Source organism: Aspergillus uvarum, assembly GCF_003184745.1.
Source record: "Aspergillus uvarum CBS 121591 unplaced genomic scaffold BO82scaffold_48, whole genome shotgun sequence".
Taxonomy (NCBI): Eukaryota; Fungi; Ascomycota; class Eurotiomycetes; order Eurotiales; family Aspergillaceae; genus Aspergillus; species Aspergillus uvarum.
The window spans coordinates 80,158-96,147 of NW_020291345.1; the positions used below are offsets into that span (position 1 = coordinate 80,158).

General features: G+C 51.7%; 7 protein-coding genes across 7 annotated transcripts; 3 read left to right on the forward strand and 4 right to left on the reverse strand.

The window, feature by feature from the left end:
- Positions 1 to 293: 293 nt before the first annotated feature.
- BO82DRAFT_356591 (uncharacterized protein) lies at positions 294 to 2,372 on the forward strand. The gene is made up of 3 exons (XM_025635770.1): positions 294 to 836; positions 898 to 1,131; positions 1,206 to 2,372. Exons 1-3 carry the CDS (start codon positions 646 to 648, stop codon positions 2,176 to 2,178), a joined length of 1,398 nt encoding a protein of 465 aa, XP_025489414.1. The 5' UTR covers positions 294 to 645; the 3' UTR covers positions 2,179 to 2,372.
- A 276-nt stretch (positions 2,373 to 2,648) lies between these two features.
- BO82DRAFT_289290 (MDR family MFS transporter) lies at positions 2,649 to 4,540 on the forward strand (the record flags this gene model as incomplete). The annotated part of the gene is made up of 5 exons (XM_025631647.1): positions 2,649 to 2,819; positions 2,883 to 2,968; positions 3,031 to 3,231; positions 3,312 to 3,834; positions 3,917 to 4,540. 5 exons carry the CDS (start codon positions 2,649 to 2,651, stop codon positions 4,538 to 4,540), a joined length of 1,605 nt encoding a protein of 534 aa, XP_025489415.1.
- A 769-nt stretch (positions 4,541 to 5,309) lies between these two features.
- BO82DRAFT_289238 (RTA1 domain-containing protein) lies at positions 5,310 to 6,310 on the reverse strand (the record flags this gene model as incomplete). Its single annotated transcript, XM_025631642.1, has 3 exons — positions 5,310 to 5,403; positions 5,467 to 5,541; positions 5,616 to 6,310. 3 exons carry the CDS (start codon positions 6,308 to 6,310, stop codon positions 5,310 to 5,312), a joined length of 864 nt encoding a protein of 287 aa, XP_025489416.1.
- A 758-nt stretch (positions 6,311 to 7,068) lies between these two features.
- BO82DRAFT_136596 (uncharacterized protein) lies at positions 7,069 to 7,930 on the reverse strand. Its single transcript, XM_025630027.1, has 2 exons — positions 7,224 to 7,930; positions 7,069 to 7,165 (listed from the first exon to the last, which is right to left on the reverse strand). The coding sequence occupies exons 1-2, from the start codon at positions 7,648 to 7,650 to the stop codon at positions 7,128 to 7,130; spliced, it is 465 nt and encodes a 154-aa protein (XP_025489417.1). The 5' UTR covers positions 7,651 to 7,930; the 3' UTR covers positions 7,069 to 7,127.
- Positions 7,931 to 8,587: 657 nt separating this feature from the next.
- Positions 8,588 to 9,861, forward strand: BO82DRAFT_376555 (Zn(II)2Cys6 transcription factor domain-containing protein; the record flags this gene model as incomplete). The annotated part of the gene is made up of 2 exons (XM_025637530.1): positions 8,588 to 8,656; positions 8,749 to 9,861. 2 exons carry the CDS (start codon positions 8,588 to 8,590, stop codon positions 9,859 to 9,861), a joined length of 1,182 nt encoding a protein of 393 aa, XP_025489418.1.
- Positions 9,862 to 9,935: 74 nt separating this feature from the next.
- Positions 9,936 to 11,365, reverse strand: BO82DRAFT_136608 (fatty acyl-CoA reductase). Its single transcript, XM_025630028.1, has one exon. The coding sequence runs from the start codon at positions 11,280 to 11,282 to the stop codon at positions 10,011 to 10,013; it is 1,272 nt and encodes a 423-aa protein (XP_025489419.1). The 5' UTR covers positions 11,283 to 11,365; the 3' UTR covers positions 9,936 to 10,010.
- A 1,059-nt stretch (positions 11,366 to 12,424) lies between these two features.
- Positions 12,425 to 15,474, reverse strand: BO82DRAFT_340780 (metal cation transporter MSC2). Its single transcript, XM_025633523.1, has 4 exons — positions 15,249 to 15,474; positions 14,057 to 15,199; positions 13,787 to 14,005; positions 12,425 to 13,736 (listed from the first exon to the last, which is right to left on the reverse strand). The coding sequence occupies exons 2-4, from the start codon at positions 15,115 to 15,117 to the stop codon at positions 12,809 to 12,811; spliced, it is 2,208 nt and encodes a 735-aa protein (XP_025489420.1). The 5' UTR covers positions 15,118 to 15,199; positions 15,249 to 15,474; the 3' UTR covers positions 12,425 to 12,808.
- Between the last annotated feature and the right edge of the window lie 516 nt (positions 15,475 to 15,990).

Here is a 15,990-nt window from a genome sequence, read left to right on the forward strand (position 1 = left end):
ACACCTCGGCTTGCAGGATAACAGCACCGCTGACGACAATGTAGACAAAAGTGACGATGAATCCGCGCTGCTGTCCTGATCAAGTCAATTGCTCAGCGTGTCGCGGAGCATTTGTGCAAAAATCGGGCTAACTCGTAGAAGGATAGACTATGTAAGATGTGCTCTGCCTAACCAGGAATTGGCAAAGGTGCTTGTGTGGGTCGTGCATATCAGCTAGACACGGTGGCAAATGAATTCATTTAAATTGGGAATCCAGACTAACCAATTGATACTTAGCACCAAGAGCAACGATCGTGCCATTATCATCGGTCCTAGCATGTTACCTAAACAGAATTAGTTACGTCAACCGACGCGGAGTACGCGGAGTCCCTGATTCCAGAAAAGCGAGACTAGGCAGATGATCGACACGGCCATTTTCCCAAAGATCAAACGGGTTCGGAGCTGAGCGAAAAGCGATTCCTGTAAGAGTATGGCTCATTGTGGCAAAAACGAGATCTATTGTGTGCTTGTCGGAGAAGGTGGTCTTTCTAGGAGGCTAGGAGGGAAGATGTGGGCGTGTTCGATGTGAATATTTTGAAGCAATCCCGTTCAGACCTTGCATTCTTCTATGGTCTGAACCACGACCTTCGTCGAGAATCATCCAGGATGAATACCAATAACTTCCCACTGTCAGACGTGCTTGCGGTCGCGAAGATCCATCCGTTCTACAACTCCGATGTACTTTATCCACCGGACCCTGAGCAGATCCGGGCTGCTGTGCAGTCTGGAGACTCCCAACCTAGAAAGACTACGAGTAGCAGTCTCGAGTCGCTGCCACTCACAACGAAGAAGAATCTGTACGTGTGCTCTTCACCTCATTCCCCATCAAGCCCAGTCAACTAAACTCACACCTCTCAGCTATCAGGTTGTCGAGCGATTGACCAAGGACACGAGCCCGCAAAACGAATACCGTCGCAGTGCCTATGTCAGCATCACGGGTGGTGGTTCCGGGGGTTTGCCGCTGATGTTTTTGTCGGACGCGAAAGAAAACCGGCAACAACGCGCAGCATTTGGCGATTTCCTGAGGATCTGCCGCGTGGTGGAACCGCATGATTGGATCCTGACAACGCATGCCGCGGGCTATTGGTATAGGTTCGTTTCGGCCCTCCGCGGCAGAACTAAGGGTGTTAGAGCTGACCTTGGAGCTTTCCTTCACGCTTGGGCAGGTCTCTTGACCTCATGAGTGAGATTCTAGAAAACGCAGGAGGGACGATCCTCAGCGCGGGTAATTTCATGACCCCCGATGAGGTTGTGCGCGCCCTTGAGCATTACAATATCAACGTCTTGACAGGCGATGGCAGTCAAGTCATTCAAATCGTCCACCGGATTGGAACCCTTCCTGCGGAGAAGCGCAAAGGGATCAGGTTGACGAAAGTGATCTACACCTCTGAGCCGCTGACTGACGGTCAGAGACAATACATCCGCGCGACGCTGGGCCCGGTCAAGATATGCTCTGTCTTGGGAAGCGCAGAATCCGGGCCGTACGCCCTCCATAATCCGGACCTGACCGGGGATGCCGGGCTCACAGGCTCCATGGACTTTGTCTTTGACACCCGGAGCCTTGTGGTTGAGATCCTGCCCCCTGCCGTTATGGAAAATGGCTCCCCATCGGGCTTCAAGTCCCTGCCGGAAGGTCAAGAGGGAGTTATCGTCCAGACGTCCTTGCAACGGCGGCGTAATCCCCTTGTACGTTACATCACTGGCGACCTCGCATCGGTCCACCCACTCCCCGACCTTGCACGGTCCGTGGTCCCGGAATCTGATCTCGAACACTTGCGGGTTCTCCGTTTGCGGGGTCGTGATCGTCGCTTCAGTTTCAAATGGTATGGGGTATATTTTGAATTCACCAACATTGAGAAGCTTATGCAGAGGGAGGACTTCGGGTTTCTGCAATGGCAGATCATCAAAGCAACCCATGATTCATCCCCGCAGACAGTCCTTGAGGTTAGGATTCTTCGGGAGGTAGCTAGTGAACACCTGATCGCGCTACAAGATCTCGTCTATGAACTGGAGTCTTTTTTCTTCGTGCTGCCCGAGAATCGGCATCTGTTCCGGCTGGCGTTTGTGGAAGATCTGGGTGGCTTTGAAAAGAGCGGCACGGGGAATAAAGTTATGAAATTTGTGGATCGAACACATTAGTATGTTGCGGACACGCTTCCACAGGTCGGGCACAGATGTAGTCCATGTGTAGACAAGATACTTACAAAACCATAGAAGCGTTTTCCTGTTTCGCTTTAGGTAATTCGCACTCGCCTTATTACTGCTTCCTTGTCGTGTAATAGATACTTACAGCGTGTATCTTTCCATATATCTAACACGTAACTCGTCGGGGCCTGTGGTGCACCACATTCCTCTATCCGAGATAATCAATATGATATCATTCAGCGTGTTTAATATACTTCGAAACAGGTAGTCAGATTGTCTAGTTGACAGCGTGGCCACACAAGTTCTATCTATTGCCACTAGTCAGGCTCAGTGCATGCCCCAGCAATGTAGGAGTTACTCGAAATAGTATTTATGGTTGCACATCGCTCACGAGCCATATAAACCCGGTGTTGGTAACCTGTCCTGTATGATTGTGTTATATTCTTTCAAGGCTTCCAGCAAGCATGACCTCAAAAGGCATCTCAGATAGCGATGCCCATGCGACATCACTCCCAGCAGAAAAGCTGGAGGCGAATGATGACTCGCAAGATGAGGATAGCATAGAGTACCCGACAGGTGCCAAGCTTGCCATTATTCTTGTTGCCATCTTCTTGTCTTTGATTCTTACCGGGCTGGTCTGTAAAATTCCATGGCGGCTATCCCTTCCCCTCCGGATCGCTTACCAAGGAAAGGATTAGGACTTCAACATGATAGCGACAGCATTGCCTAGCATCACCACACATTTCCAGACCATCGCCGACGCTGGTTGGTACTATTCAGCATAGTGAGCGTTCTCCCTTGTTGTTTCAAGACTGAGTAGTCAGTGGTTCTAATAACGCACATCAGCCGTTTGACCTCTTGCGCATTCCAGTTTATTTTCGGCAAGCTATACCATCTTTTCTCTGCCAAGTGCGTATTTCTTGCCTCCGTGCTCATTTTCGAACTGGGATCTTTACTCGCTGGGGTAGCGCCCACGTCTAGCGTGTTGATATTAGGGAGGGCAGTATCTGGCATTGGTTGCGCAGGTATTATTTCTGGAGTCCTGACGTTAGCTTTGCCTCCCCGATCCCTCGCTGTTTCCCGGCTCCTCTACTCCCGCATGGCATTCCAGCTGACTCGTCGAATAGCATCATAGCGCAGTGCTTCCCTCTGCGCAAACGTCCGCTATTTACTGGATTGGCAGCAGCCTTTGAGGGTGTATCTGCGGCTGTTGCCCCAATGCTTGGGGGAGCCCTGACACAAAGCATCTCCTGGAGATGGTGCTTCTACATCAACCTCCCCCTCGGAGGTCTTTCCTTCCTGTTGATCCTATTGTTCTTCCAAGATCCATTGACAACAGCGCGCAAAATGCTGCCATGGAGGGCCAAGCTTCGGCAACTTGACCTTCTCGGCGCTGGGCTTTTCGTCACCTCGGTTACCTTGCCGTTATTGGCTTTTCAGTGGGGGGGCACCACATACGCCTGGGGCAATGTTCGGATCATCGTTCTCTTCGTCTTAACTGGTGTCATCCTGGCTGCCTTTGTCTGGCACCAAAAGAGGAAGGGCGATCATGCTCTGCTCCCCGCACGAGTAATGCGGTCACGAAGTGTCTTTGCCGGAGTGTGGTTTGGCCTCTGCCTTAATTCATCTTTGTCGGTGTTTGAGTATTATGTAGGCGCCCCCAGCCGCCTCGGAAAGCTCTCTCCCTCACTCTCAATGATAACAAACTGACGGACTGTATTCTGGAACTAAGATGCCCACCTATTTTCAAGCCGTCCACGGGGTGTCTGCCACGCTATCCGGCGTGCTTTGTCTGCCGATCGTGGTGGGGCTGACTCTGTCCATTCTTGTCGGAAGTTCCCTCACGAGCGCTCTAGGATACTATACTCCCTTTATGATTGCCACAGCCGTCATCAGTCCGATTGCAGCTGGCTTGCTCACCACGTTACGAGTGGAGCAGTCTCTCGTCTCGCTTATTTTCTATCAGGCTCTTCTGGGCGTCGGCACAGGCATTGGCTTCCAGGGCCCCCAGGTGGCCGTCCAGACGGTCCTTCCCGTCGCCGATGCCCCGATTGGCATTGCGCTGATCATCTTCGCCCAGAACGTGGGGCCGGCAGTCTCCGTCTCAATTGCGCAGACTATCTTCACCAGTGAACTGGTTACCAGGCTCCGGGGAATAGTGCCGGACCTGGACGCCCAGGCACTAACCCAGATGGGGGTTTTTGAGCTACAGCAGCACGTTGCTCCGGCGGACAGGTCGCGAGTGGTCGATGGGTACGATCGAGCTTTGACCACAGCATTCTTTCTGCCGGTTGGCTTGGCTTGTGCTACGATGGTTGGTGCCTTGGCAATGGAATGGAGAAGTGTGAAAAAGTGAAGCGGTGGCGGAAGAGGGCTTCGATGCGCTAGCTGGCTTTAGATATATGTGCAGAACACTGATCTGTCGTTCCTCTGGACTGACTCGCTGCTTGATAATTTTCACCGCTCGTGTCTTCATCGCCCGCATACAATCTGACGGAAGTGAAGAAATCCCGCTGCATCGTGTCCTGATACTAAACCGAAATTACCATGAACTTGGGTTAAGGATGCCGGTGGTTTCTGTCATGGTGTTCGGGGAAGACCATTGTACAACGTTGTCTAGGAAGAAGTTGCAAGATGGAGGATCCATCGGGTCATTTATGTCGGGGTAGAGAAAGTCCTGGCCGAACCATGACGGCTCAATCCCTAACGGAGCTGGGATAAGACACCGAAGACCCCTTATCTCTTATCGACAAGACAAGAACAGCACCGTCTAGTGGTGATTAGACGCGCTCTCCTCTCAATGGCATGGCCGGGCGCCATTGTATCTCGTTCCAATCATAAAAACCCACATCAGGGAAAGATGCCAATGACGAAGTGACCTTTCCGATACGTGACCTATCTGTGCTGATCACCAGTTTCTGAAGCTCTCGAATTGGGTGGTACCTCCTGGCTACTGATACGCCGTGAAAGTGCTTCTACTCTCAAGGGCACAGCACGGAAGCACTGTTGACTCGTTCAGCTTGATTCGGACTTATTCATCTGATATAAGAATGCATCCAAACTTAAATTCCGGGTATCTCTAGGTGTATCTGTATCTGTGTATATATGTCAATAAATATGAACCTCTATGCCTTCTCCGTCTGCCGTCCCTTCCGCATAGACGGAAGGAAAAACGCAGGATACACGACGGTAAGGGCGCCCACTCCCAGCGCGATCATCCTATCACACATGTTAGCCACTCTCATACAATACCAAAGCATCACCCGAGGAAGGACGACATACATCCCATCCAACACCAAGAACTCGTCTTCCTTCTGCATCAGGGGGTTCCCCCATCCACCGGCCATCTCGGGGATACTGTCAACAAGAGCATCGTTAGCAATCATCTCGACGATGCGCATCCAACAACAAGGCAAAAGGAAGCTGCCTACCGATAGATACACCGAATCAACACGGTGAAATACGCGAAGATCTCCGCATAGATAACCAGTCGAATATGCTTCACCCCATCCACGTTAAGATCACCGCCCAAACCGGGCCCGTGCCGGACGACCCGAATGAAAAACTCCAGCGCGATCAGCCCGCATACCGACATGGTCGCCACCTGAAATGCGATACCGGCGATGATGATGTCGTCTCCAACTTGCAGGAGGGTCTGGTCCGTCTTGCCGGCGGCGGCGGCGACACCACCTCCGGCCGCTTGGAGGACGAGGGACCCGACGTCACAGCTAATGAAAATCCAGGTGAAGAGGCGCGGTTTGAGGCGCGAGTACTGCGGCCCCAGCGAGAGGACGATGTGCTTGAGGGTGAGGTAGATGCCCGCGGCGACGAAGGTGGGCGCCAGCACGAGGCAGACGATCTGTAGCTTGAACGCGTTCTCGTTCCACGGATTGTAATGCATTTGTATGCGCCCGATATACCCGGCCAGCTCCATGAAGGCGCCGATGACCATTGCGATCGTCAGCGTCCAGGAGCGGAAGTAGATGCCGAATCCCAGCTGGAAGACGCCCAGGATGCCGTAGAAGATCGCAAAAAAAATGTTGCCGCCGAGGTTGGGGTAGTAGCCGTAGGTGGTTGCCTCGACGGGGCATTCTAGCGAGACTTTTTCGCAAGTGCTGTAACTCATGGTGATGGTTCTGAAGAGTTTCGCCGATTTCGAGATGTGGAACTTTCTGCTGGTTATGTCTATGTCGGAATCAAAATTTGAGATCCAACAAGAACAGAATGAGAGAATGCAAAGTTCTAACGATAACGCGATGCAGGAATAACCGTTATGATAAGCAAAAGAACGACAAAGAAGAAATGAAGAGATGGACGTGTTGTCTCCGACAAGGATTCATGCTCGTAGTCTGGAGGCCTGAGGGGGGGTCAGACCTATTTTAATACGGGGAGTTGTTTGAATTGGTTCCTTAACCCCGATTAGGTGGCGTTTTGGTGACTGGTGGACCGATATCAAGAAAAACGTGGTTAACAACCACGGTGATTGGGTCGCTTTCGTTCTCGTTCTCGTTCTCGTTATCGCAAGGCCCCACAAGCGGGGAGAGCCGATTGACTTTTTCGACCTCATCTTCGGCTAATTCAGGTCAACACGCATTAATCAGCGTTCTCGCGTCTAGGTTCCAAGGGTCAAGAATTCGTGGGAAGTAACGTGATCTCAAATGTCTTCACAAGCGGCGATTTCTGCATTAGATACCGCAACAAACGGGGCAACTGCATATGACAGCTGGGGCAGACGGCCAGTCCGTTCGAAGACCTCCGCCTCGATATGCATGGAGGCTAATTTAACCTGGGCGAATCCAACGCTTCCTCCAACTCATCAGCCATAAATCCTCATGTCGAATCCCGTCACCGTTGTTTTCTCAGAGCGACACCCTTATAATAATAGCCTAATAATACATGGACGCAGAACCGTATCCAAGAGCAAGTCATCCAACAGACATCGATCACGCCTTCTCAGTTGGACCAGCCTCTACCTCGTAACCTATATCTGTTAACTCAGTCCTGCCCATGTCCTGACATGAAAAAAAAAGACAACATACCTGACCGTCTAGGTCTGAAGGAAAGAACATAAAAGATAGCAGCCATATACATGGACACAACAATAGTCTGCCCTAGACATTCCGTCACCAGGAGTTCTGTCCATCCATTCTCGTAACCCTTCCACACTATACCAACTATATCGACAGCCCCAATCGATGCGTACCCCATCAGTGCGATGACTATGCTGTAGCTAAGCCCAGACATCCGGACGCAGAACCAGACACTGAATGCTGGCGGAGCTGCGCGGAACAAGCTGCGCCAAAAGGGAGCCCACCCCGGCGAGGGAGGAAGCGAGGACAGAATGTCTGGCATCTTATTGGATATGATATCGAGGAGTATCGGGAGAGGTCCTCGGATCATGTACTGTATGGTGACAGCAATGCCGATCCAAAAAAGTGACGACAAGACCGTCTGAAAGTTCCCCATGGCGTATTTAGGCCACAGAGCTCTTTTTCGACTTCGAGATTCTCAGTGCTCGGAAGGGATGATATAGAATGGATGATGATGGTAATCGATGCAAACTGCTGCTGCTGCCACACTGCGTATGCGAATGAAGGAGGCTGAAGGGTTTTTAATGATTTCCCACCTGCTTGTAAGGCTGATCTCCGACCATACTCCGCCGTTGAGTACCCACGGCAGTATACATAGCTGCGCTGTGCGGGGAGCTGGGACGAAACCTGACAAATCCCCATTGAAAGCTTGGCTGAGGCTCTGAGCTAAAGTCAATAGTTCAAGAGAGCCCAGGGGTTGGACAAGTTCAGCGATAAAGCATCTGATTGAATCATCGTTTACAGTCGACCCACTGCTCTCACATGTGGGTCGGCTCGCTCCTAGCGTGGGCGGGTATGGAATAACGATTCTGAGCTCACTGGCAGAATGGCTGAGCTAGAAGACAGCATACATTGAAGAAATGAACCTAGTATACTGAGGATGGATGGGGCCTCATGTGCTGAGCCTGAATTGTTTGAGCTCTGACAGTATAAGCCAATGCTGAAGGCGGGTGTCTGCGCCCATGTGATGTTGATAGGCTGTTTATTTGCGTTGCTTGACCTGTGTCGAGCAAACTTCAGGATGATCTTATGTGCTGTTTGTATTCCAGATATGAATAGCCTGAATAAAATACAAAACAAGCCGAATCAGCCTCAAGAGCCCGATGCTGATGCTGAAGTTGTAAAGAGAATCTCATACAAGCAGTGGCTGCTGGTGGCCGTAGCGGGTAAACTTCCAGAACTGCCCAGTGCCAGCGGACGGATAAGTCCGGTGCACGTGATCTCTACCGGCTTTCCCGACGTGTCGCGCTCTCTTCCCACGTGGGAGAATCACCATTGATTTGTCTTCCTCATCAACCCCGTCGAAATGGAAGATGCCGCCTCGGAGGACCCATACAAAGTCACGCAATGGCTGCGACCAGTGCAAAAAGCGCCGAGTTAAGGTAGGTTGCGTTTTTTTCCCCCATGCCTTTCGGATGTGCCTGCCAACTCATGCACTGCGCCACAACTCCGGACCTCTAATGTTTAAGTATAGTGCGATGAACAAGGCCCACCTTGTTCGAACTGTACCAGCCGCGAGCTCAAGTGTACATACTTCAAGGCTCCAATAGCTCGGAGCACTATCAATTCATCTTCTACCAGCTCTATACCTGCTTCAATCCCTTCCATCAAAGGATTATCACCCGAAATCGCAAGCCACAGCCGGACTTTGTCCCGGTATGGCAGCTCTGCTCCGCCGAAGTTTGCTAGCACACGAGAGCTGGAGTTGATGCACAAATACGCCACGGAGACCTATCAGAGTCTGAGCAATGAGCCAGTAGACCACTACACCTGGCAGACTGTCATTGCGCGAACAGCTTTCCAGCATGACTTCCTCATGAGTGGGTTGCTTGCAGTCGCCTCGTTGCATATCGCTGCCACCACGGACCCACCGGAGGCTCTGTCCTATATTGACACCGCATTGGAGTATCATGACCGGGCATTTGCTCCGTTCCGGCACGCAATAGACAACCTGACTCCTGCCAACTGCGATGCTGTCTTTGCGCACTCGGTTATTACCACAGTCATTGGCATTGCCCTGCCTCGGCTATCTTCTGACAGTCAGGAAACCAGCACGATGACCGAGAACATCATCGTCGTTTTTGAATTGCTTCATGGTGTCAGCAAAATATACACCCTCAGTCGCGACCATCTGTCCACGCAACTGGTCACTTCTCGAAAAGGATTCTGGGAAACGCAACTCTCAATCCTCGACGCCGAGACTGAGACCGCCTTCGATAGACTGACTAGCTTGAGCCACGCCATGCAGGACAGCATTACTGAAGAGCAATATCGCATAATCGATGGAGCGATCGCACTTCTGAGGCGCTGCTTCTGTAGATACAACCATGCCCGCGATATAGCATCCATTCTAGGATGGCTTGCGATGGCTAGCAAGGAGTTTGTGCATGCTTTGAGGTGTCGTCAGCCTCTTGCGCTACTCGTTCTCATGCACTGGGGAGCACTTCTAATGGAGCTTGATGGTAAAGTGTGGTGGGCAAAGAACTCGGGCAGAGCGCTGGTCTCTGAGCTACTAAGTGCTCTTCGTCCTTGTGATACACAGTGGGAGGGTGCTTTGCAGTGGCCAGAACGGAAGATCAGAGCTTAATTTCGACTGCAATCGACGCGGTCTATTCGTCAACAGCACTGCATTAGACTTTGCATGGCTTGTGCCTGCTTGGAACCGAAACCGGAGCACTATCCACAGCTACTAGACCAAAGTGAATCATCACGACGTAGCATCACGGACAGCCCGAACTAAAGCTTTACGGACCGCAACACTCGCTCCCATGCGTCTGTGGCCCGTTGCTTATTGATTCTGTCTGCATCATGTTGACATGCTGCCAAACTTAACGGACCACCCAGCTGTTTTAACCAGAATGATCGACCGCAGTCAAACAACCAATTGCGTGAACCAACCTTGACCAGGTCCGCAAGGAAACACTGCGGCGTGGTTCGATCTTTCACAAACAGTACCGTCGGTAAAGCATGTCGCATGCCTTCTGGGGCGTACGTATCCGCCAACTGCATAATTCCGTCTAGCGTCGTCTTCACATATAGCTGCGATCCAAGATGAATAACCCCTCGCGTACCCGCAACCGTGTGAAGAAGACATGCATTCGCCACAAGGTCAACCGGCATCTCATCCAACGTATTCGCGCCACTATCATAGCCCTCAGCCGCGTGCCAGGTCTGCGTTTCGCCATGCGTCATCAGAAATAGCGAGGCGAATCTCTTCAACGGGATGGAATTCTCCGGCGCATAATGCGGATATGGATCCTTGACCGCAGGACCAAAGATTGTCGGACGCACCAGTAACATGGGCAGCGTTGGGAACCGTTTCAGCATCAGCCGTTCCATCAGATACTTCGCATGGGTATATGATGACGAGAAGTGCTCGGCGTGCGCGGAACCTTCGCCTCTGAGGATTGCTGCTAGTAGCTCCTCCGGATCATCCTCCTCACCCTTTCCCCCCACTTCCACCCCAACGGAGTACAGCTTCTCCGCCACGTGCCCATCCGGCAAGAAACTATTCACATATGCCGTCGACACCTGCACGAAGAGCTTCAACCTGCGGAACCGCGCGGCGATTTTCGCCATCTCCAACGACGGGAGACAGTTGTTCTCCACCGCCTCCGCAACGTCCGCGTCCAGGGTGATTTTGGCAGCCGCGTGGATCACCAGCGTGACCTGCTGGCGCAGCTCATTCATCACCGCCACATCGATCCCAAAGTCCGGCTTCGTCATGTCCCCCACAACAAATTGAATCTTTCGGGAGTGGAGGACCGGCTGCGTCTGCACGGGCATCGCCTTCTTCCATTTCTGGATCGCGAGGTCCGGGGACCCCCGGATCAGGACGTATATCTTGTGGGTAGGGACCTGCACCGCGAGTTTGTAGAGGAGCACGGCCCCCAGCGCGCCGGTGCTCCCGGTGAGGAAGACGGTGTGTTTCTCGAATAAGGTTGCATAGCCTCTGCGTTTGATCTCTTCCTCGTGCAGTGAGGGGGTGGAAAGGAGGGCGAGGGACATCAGGGGCTTTTTTTTGATTGTGTATATCTCGTTGCGCTGTATATCGCGTAATCCGCTGTCTCTGTGATATAGCAATGTGCACTGAATAACAACTGATGCAGTATCAGCAACTTTTGGACGCCAGCAGCTTTCGCAATGCTAGAGCCCTCCTTCTGTGCATTATGCAACTACCACAATACAACGAACAGAATCCAGTGATACCTTCCTGCAACCGAGTCAGTCAAGTAAACTTTTAAAAAGAACCGAAGGGAGGTCGCACAGGCCCTTGATTCTCCATCTTGCAGAGCGACCAACCTACATAAAAGCATGTCGTAGCTACCCAGCCAGTAGCTAGTACATGTGCACGAACAGAACCAGTCCCGCGTCATTCCCTATCCTACCTATTTCTGTTTCTTTCTGTTCACATGCAAGGCCATTCAGTGTACAGTATACACACACATGCTTTGACCCCAGCCAGCCTCTTTCCCCGATGCTATACACAGAAATCAAAGTTGCTTGGCTAATGCATCCAAAGAGAGTCTCAATCCTGCCCAGACCGTTCAGCGTGACATGATCCTACATCCTAGATGTAGAGTACCCGAGTTGAACGCCCCGTAAGCCCCCCTTACTTGAATCGATGAGAAGAATCAGGCTCACATGACTTGTACAAAAGTCTAGAGAAATCACATATCTCCCCGTCATACTTATCCACATCGTATCTTCCTGGTAGCTTTTCTGAAAAGAAACCATTCGGAGGCCCGATCCAGACAATTCATCGATAAACAAGATAATTCAGCGTTTGTCCAAGTGATTTCGATATAAGGATACACCCGTGGCTCGCTCCGTGCGACCATTACGCGTTCCGTGCTGGAGGGTGAGGAGAGCTATGGTCGAGGGGGCAGGGCAGGGTCCTCACAGCTTGGTTGCATCTCATGTGAAGAGCGCACATGTGTGACGTGGCTATATGTAACATGGGGGGCTCATCCGAGGTCGACGTGGGTCGTCTTTTGTGCGTCTGGTTTCTATTCCCTTCTACCCTTCGGGTTCAGGGGTTACAGTATACCGGGCATGAGGCATATTACTCAAGGAAAACTACTTGATCGGGATCTGATGCCATGCGGTAGGAAACTCGGAACTCGGTTGCTTTGCATATATGTGTGTGTGGATAATTGAACAGGTTGCGGTCACCCTCGATTCTTATACACTCTTAGATAACTATAGTACATACTCGTCGTTACCCCTTCGGGACGACTCACTAAAAAGTAATCCAGATCATATACCTATTGGCGGACCCCGTCACGAACAGCCGCCCCAGTTGCTGAGAACATGAATGCCCCGGTTTCATCAAGCAGAAAAAAAAAACGGGCGAAAGTCAAAGGAGACATAGATACATACATACATACATCGACACATACATACAGCATCATGTGAAGTAAATTGGGAAAAAAGTCAGCGAAAACCCCTTGAGACCGGTCTAACCAGCCCTGCCCAGAGTCATCTGAAATGATTATGTATACTTTAGAAGGGAAGAAGAATTGTGAAATGGTTTAGGAAGTTTTGTTTCCACCTCCGCCGCACCAACACCGGCCGTCTCCTTCGCGCTCGACCTGAACAAGGATGTTCATGTCTTTCTCGCGAAGATAGTTGACTGTGCGTTGGCGGACGTCTTCGAGGTCAGCGCCGCGGGAAGCGATAACATGGATTACGCCGAGGAGTTTGGGGTTATGGCTGTCGTGGGAGTGATTGTGGTGGTCATGGCTGTGGGAATGGGTGTGGCTGCCGTGATCGTGGCTGTGGCCATGGGCATGATTGTGGGAGGGGGAATGAGAGTGCGAGTGAGAGTGATCACTGCCATGACCATGGCTGTGGGAGTGCGAATGGTTGTGATCATGATCATGGTCATGACAGTGACTCTGGCTATGGCCGTGGGAGTGGCTGTGACCATGATCATGGCCATGGTGGTGGTGATGACCAGAAGACTCCTTCCCTGTGTCGTCCAGCCAAAATCGAGGTACTGTGTACCCGACAACTCCTCGGAGAGTACTGACCCCGGCTAGGGCTTCGCGGACATTGTACTCCACATCAGCCGGTAATGCCAGTAACAGTGTCTTCGCTGTGCTGCTGACGAGCGGGACTGCCGAGGCAAAAATCAAGATTGCGATCAAGCACGAGGCGATGGGATCATACCCTGGCCAGCCAGAGTAGTGGACTAGAATGGTAGAGATCACCACAGCCACAGATCCCAGCGTATCGGCGAGAATATGTAAAAAGATGCCGTGCATATTTTCGTTACCATGCGAGTGTCCGTGACCGTGGTCGTGTCCATGTGCATGTCCATGGTCGAAGGCCATAATTCCGACGAGGTTCACTAGTAAACCCGCAATGCTGACAACGAGAAGCTCACCAATGCGGTGCATTTGGCTGCCAGAAGACAGTCTCTCAACCGCTTCATAGATAATTTCAATACTAATGATCCTGCATGCCGTTAGTTGTAGGTCACAGACTCAACAGTTCGCAGTGCTCACATGAGGAAGATGCCGTTGGCAAAACCTGACAGCGTGTCCACTTTTCCATAGCCGTAGGGGAACCTCGAACTCGGAGGCCATTTGCTCATGACAGCAGCACAAAGACCAACGACTAAAGCAAGGCAGTCAAAGAACATGTGAATACTATCGCTGAGCAGCCCCAGGGACCCAGTCAAGAAGCCGTATGCCAACTGCACGAGCATGAAGCTGAAGTTAAGGCTGAAAAGAGTTAGCAATGGTGAAGCATAGTAGAGTGGCACGAAAACTCACCACATGAAGTAGAAAATGCGTCGCGAATCGCTTTCTTTGAGAATACTGTACAGAAGCGGATACGATTCGCTGTGATGGAGGATAAGCTTGGTAACTTTGGAAGCATCGGCAGATGAAGGGCTGTGCTGCTCATGAGCATGCGAATGCGCAGAATGGCGCAGACTCTTTACATCATAACGGGCAGCAAGGTAGGAGACGAGTGAAACAACGATCCGAGAGACATAAATGACCTGCGCGTTGTCCTGCAGTGGAGGTGAGGAGAAGAAGGCAGCGCTACCCATCCCTAGAACGAGGCCTAGTTTATGCGGCGACTGTAGATGCGAAGGGGCAATAGCGAATAGACTGATTGCAAATGCACCAGAGGCGGCAAGGTGATAAACCATGTCAGTGACCTCAAACGAGATGTTCCCGGAAATGACAATTGTGACTAGTGTCAGAGACAAGCCTGACAAAACAGCCAATACAGAATCATTAGCTGAAGTAGCGCTTGCACCCGACTCTGATAGCGGCTTCTTGGACGATGCGGGCGTAGATAGGTCAACATCAACCGACTTGGCCCCTGAGAATGGAGGACGGAGTACAAAGACGGACACAAGCAAAGAAGCGTAACCGAAGAAAGGATGATCATCCCAGGTTGCATTCAAGCCCAAGAAACTCAACACGATGACCGCGACAAGAACAGCACCGCTTGCTTTCTTTTGACCGAATCGAAATTGGCCACTGCTGTGGGTTCCATTCCCCTGAAGGAGCGTAGGCACTCCAGAGGCTACTGCAAGAAGCAAGCTGAAAGCCACCAGGAAGCCTCCAATCTTCAGACCAGCATATATGGGCAAAGCAAGAGAAGCCGCTTGCAGAAGTGCCATCCTTGCCGTGCTTGAATTCACCGGGGGAAGTGCAGAAGCGGAGTCGGATCCTCCCCGCTGTGCCGATCGCACGATCTGTCCGCATCCATATAGTATCAGTGTAACTGCTGTCAGCATGGCGGTCTTCCGTTCGACTTGTTCTAATTTGCCGATGCTCGAGGCGGTCGCGTCGGGATCGCCTGAGATTCCTTGTTGCATCTTCCAATGCGCATGGTGTTGGTAGTACCAGGAAAGGGCAATCCATGGCAGAGCCAGGAGGGGTCCAACGATAGCATCTTGACTTCTCAAATTGTTATTACGGGCTGGGCGAGCGCGACTGGGGAACTCACATTGTATTTGGTCCAGACTCGGCTGATGCATTCAGCACTTGAGCACCAATTGGCCCTGCAGCGCTATCATTCTTCGTGTGATGTGCATGGTTGCAAGAAGAGGCGGAGTGCTCATGAGTAGATGCTTCCCAGACGCTATGATTCGATGCATGGGAGTGTGTATGGTGATGAGCATGTCCGGCAGAATCTCGAGAGTTGACATTGAGAAGTACAGGGCTGATCACAGGTTGTGGGGGCTGTTGATTTGCTGAAGACAGGTCGAAAGAGGAGGCCGAAATGGAAACTGGCCCGTGCGACCTGCGAGATGATCGCGAACGGTGACCACGAGAATGCCCAAGCCCATGGTTCGGAGGAGCTGTTTCCACGATAGATACGGGTGTCCCGGCCGACATTGTGTCTGTTTCGCTGCGCTATGCACGATCGTTGCAAGTGTCCAGCCAACAGCCGGAGGGGGTTCGTGAGAGGCCGGTGCTGGAGCCGAGGTTCCAGGAAACAGCTGCCTAGAAGCAGAACAATTGAGCTTTAAGAGCTCAGCAAAAATGATAGGTCGGAAGATGAAAGCAAAAGACGCAGCATAGCGCCCGTGCAAAGGGAATGAATGGAAGAAAAAGGAGCGACCGCGAAGGGCGCTTGTGGCGATCTTAGAACGATGATGATGATGGACGAATAGCCCCCAGATAGCGGCGCGACGATCGGCCGGCGGTGATAACGAGCGCCACGTGACCAGCTTTTCAGCTGGGGC

What these genes read in the sequence shown, in the direction of transcription:
- BO82DRAFT_356591 (XM_025635770.1), top strand. Translation starts at nt 646, where the DNA reads ATGAATACCAATAACTTCCCACTGTCAGACGTGCTTGCGGTCGCGAAG. An exon ending in CTCACAACGAAGAAGAATCT is followed by an intron (nt 837 to 897) that starts GTACGTGTGCTC and finishes CACACCTCTCAG; the next exon opens with CTATCAGGTTGTCGAGCGAT. An exon ending in GCCGCGGGCTATTGGTATAG is followed by an intron (nt 1,132 to 1,205) that starts GTTCGTTTCGGC and finishes ACGCTTGGGCAG; the next exon opens with GTCTCTTGACCTCATGAGTG.
- BO82DRAFT_136596 (XM_025630027.1), bottom strand. Translation starts at nt 7,650, where the DNA reads ATGGGGAACTTTCAGACGGTCTTGTCGTCACTTTTTTGGATCGGCATT. An exon ending in CTTCAGACCTAGACGGTCAG is followed by an intron (nt 7,166 to 7,223) that starts GTATGTTGTCTT and finishes TAACAGATATAG; the next exon opens with GTTACGAGGTAGAGGCTGGT.
- BO82DRAFT_136608 (XM_025630028.1), bottom strand. Translation starts at nt 11,282, where the DNA reads ATGTCCCTCGCCCTCCTTTCCACCCCCTCACTGCACGAGGAAGAGATC.
- BO82DRAFT_340780 (XM_025633523.1), bottom strand. Translation starts at nt 15,117, where the DNA reads ATGCAACAAGGAATCTCAGGCGATCCCGACGCGACCGCCTCGAGCATC. An exon ending in CGCATTTTCTACTTCATGTG is followed by an intron (nt 14,006 to 14,056) that starts GTGAGTTTTCGT and finishes AACTCTTTTCAG; the next exon opens with CCTTAACTTCAGCTTCATGC. An exon ending in GCCAACGGCATCTTCCTCAT is followed by an intron (nt 13,737 to 13,786) that starts GTGAGCACTGCG and finishes AACGGCATGCAG; the next exon opens with GATCATTAGTATTGAAATTA.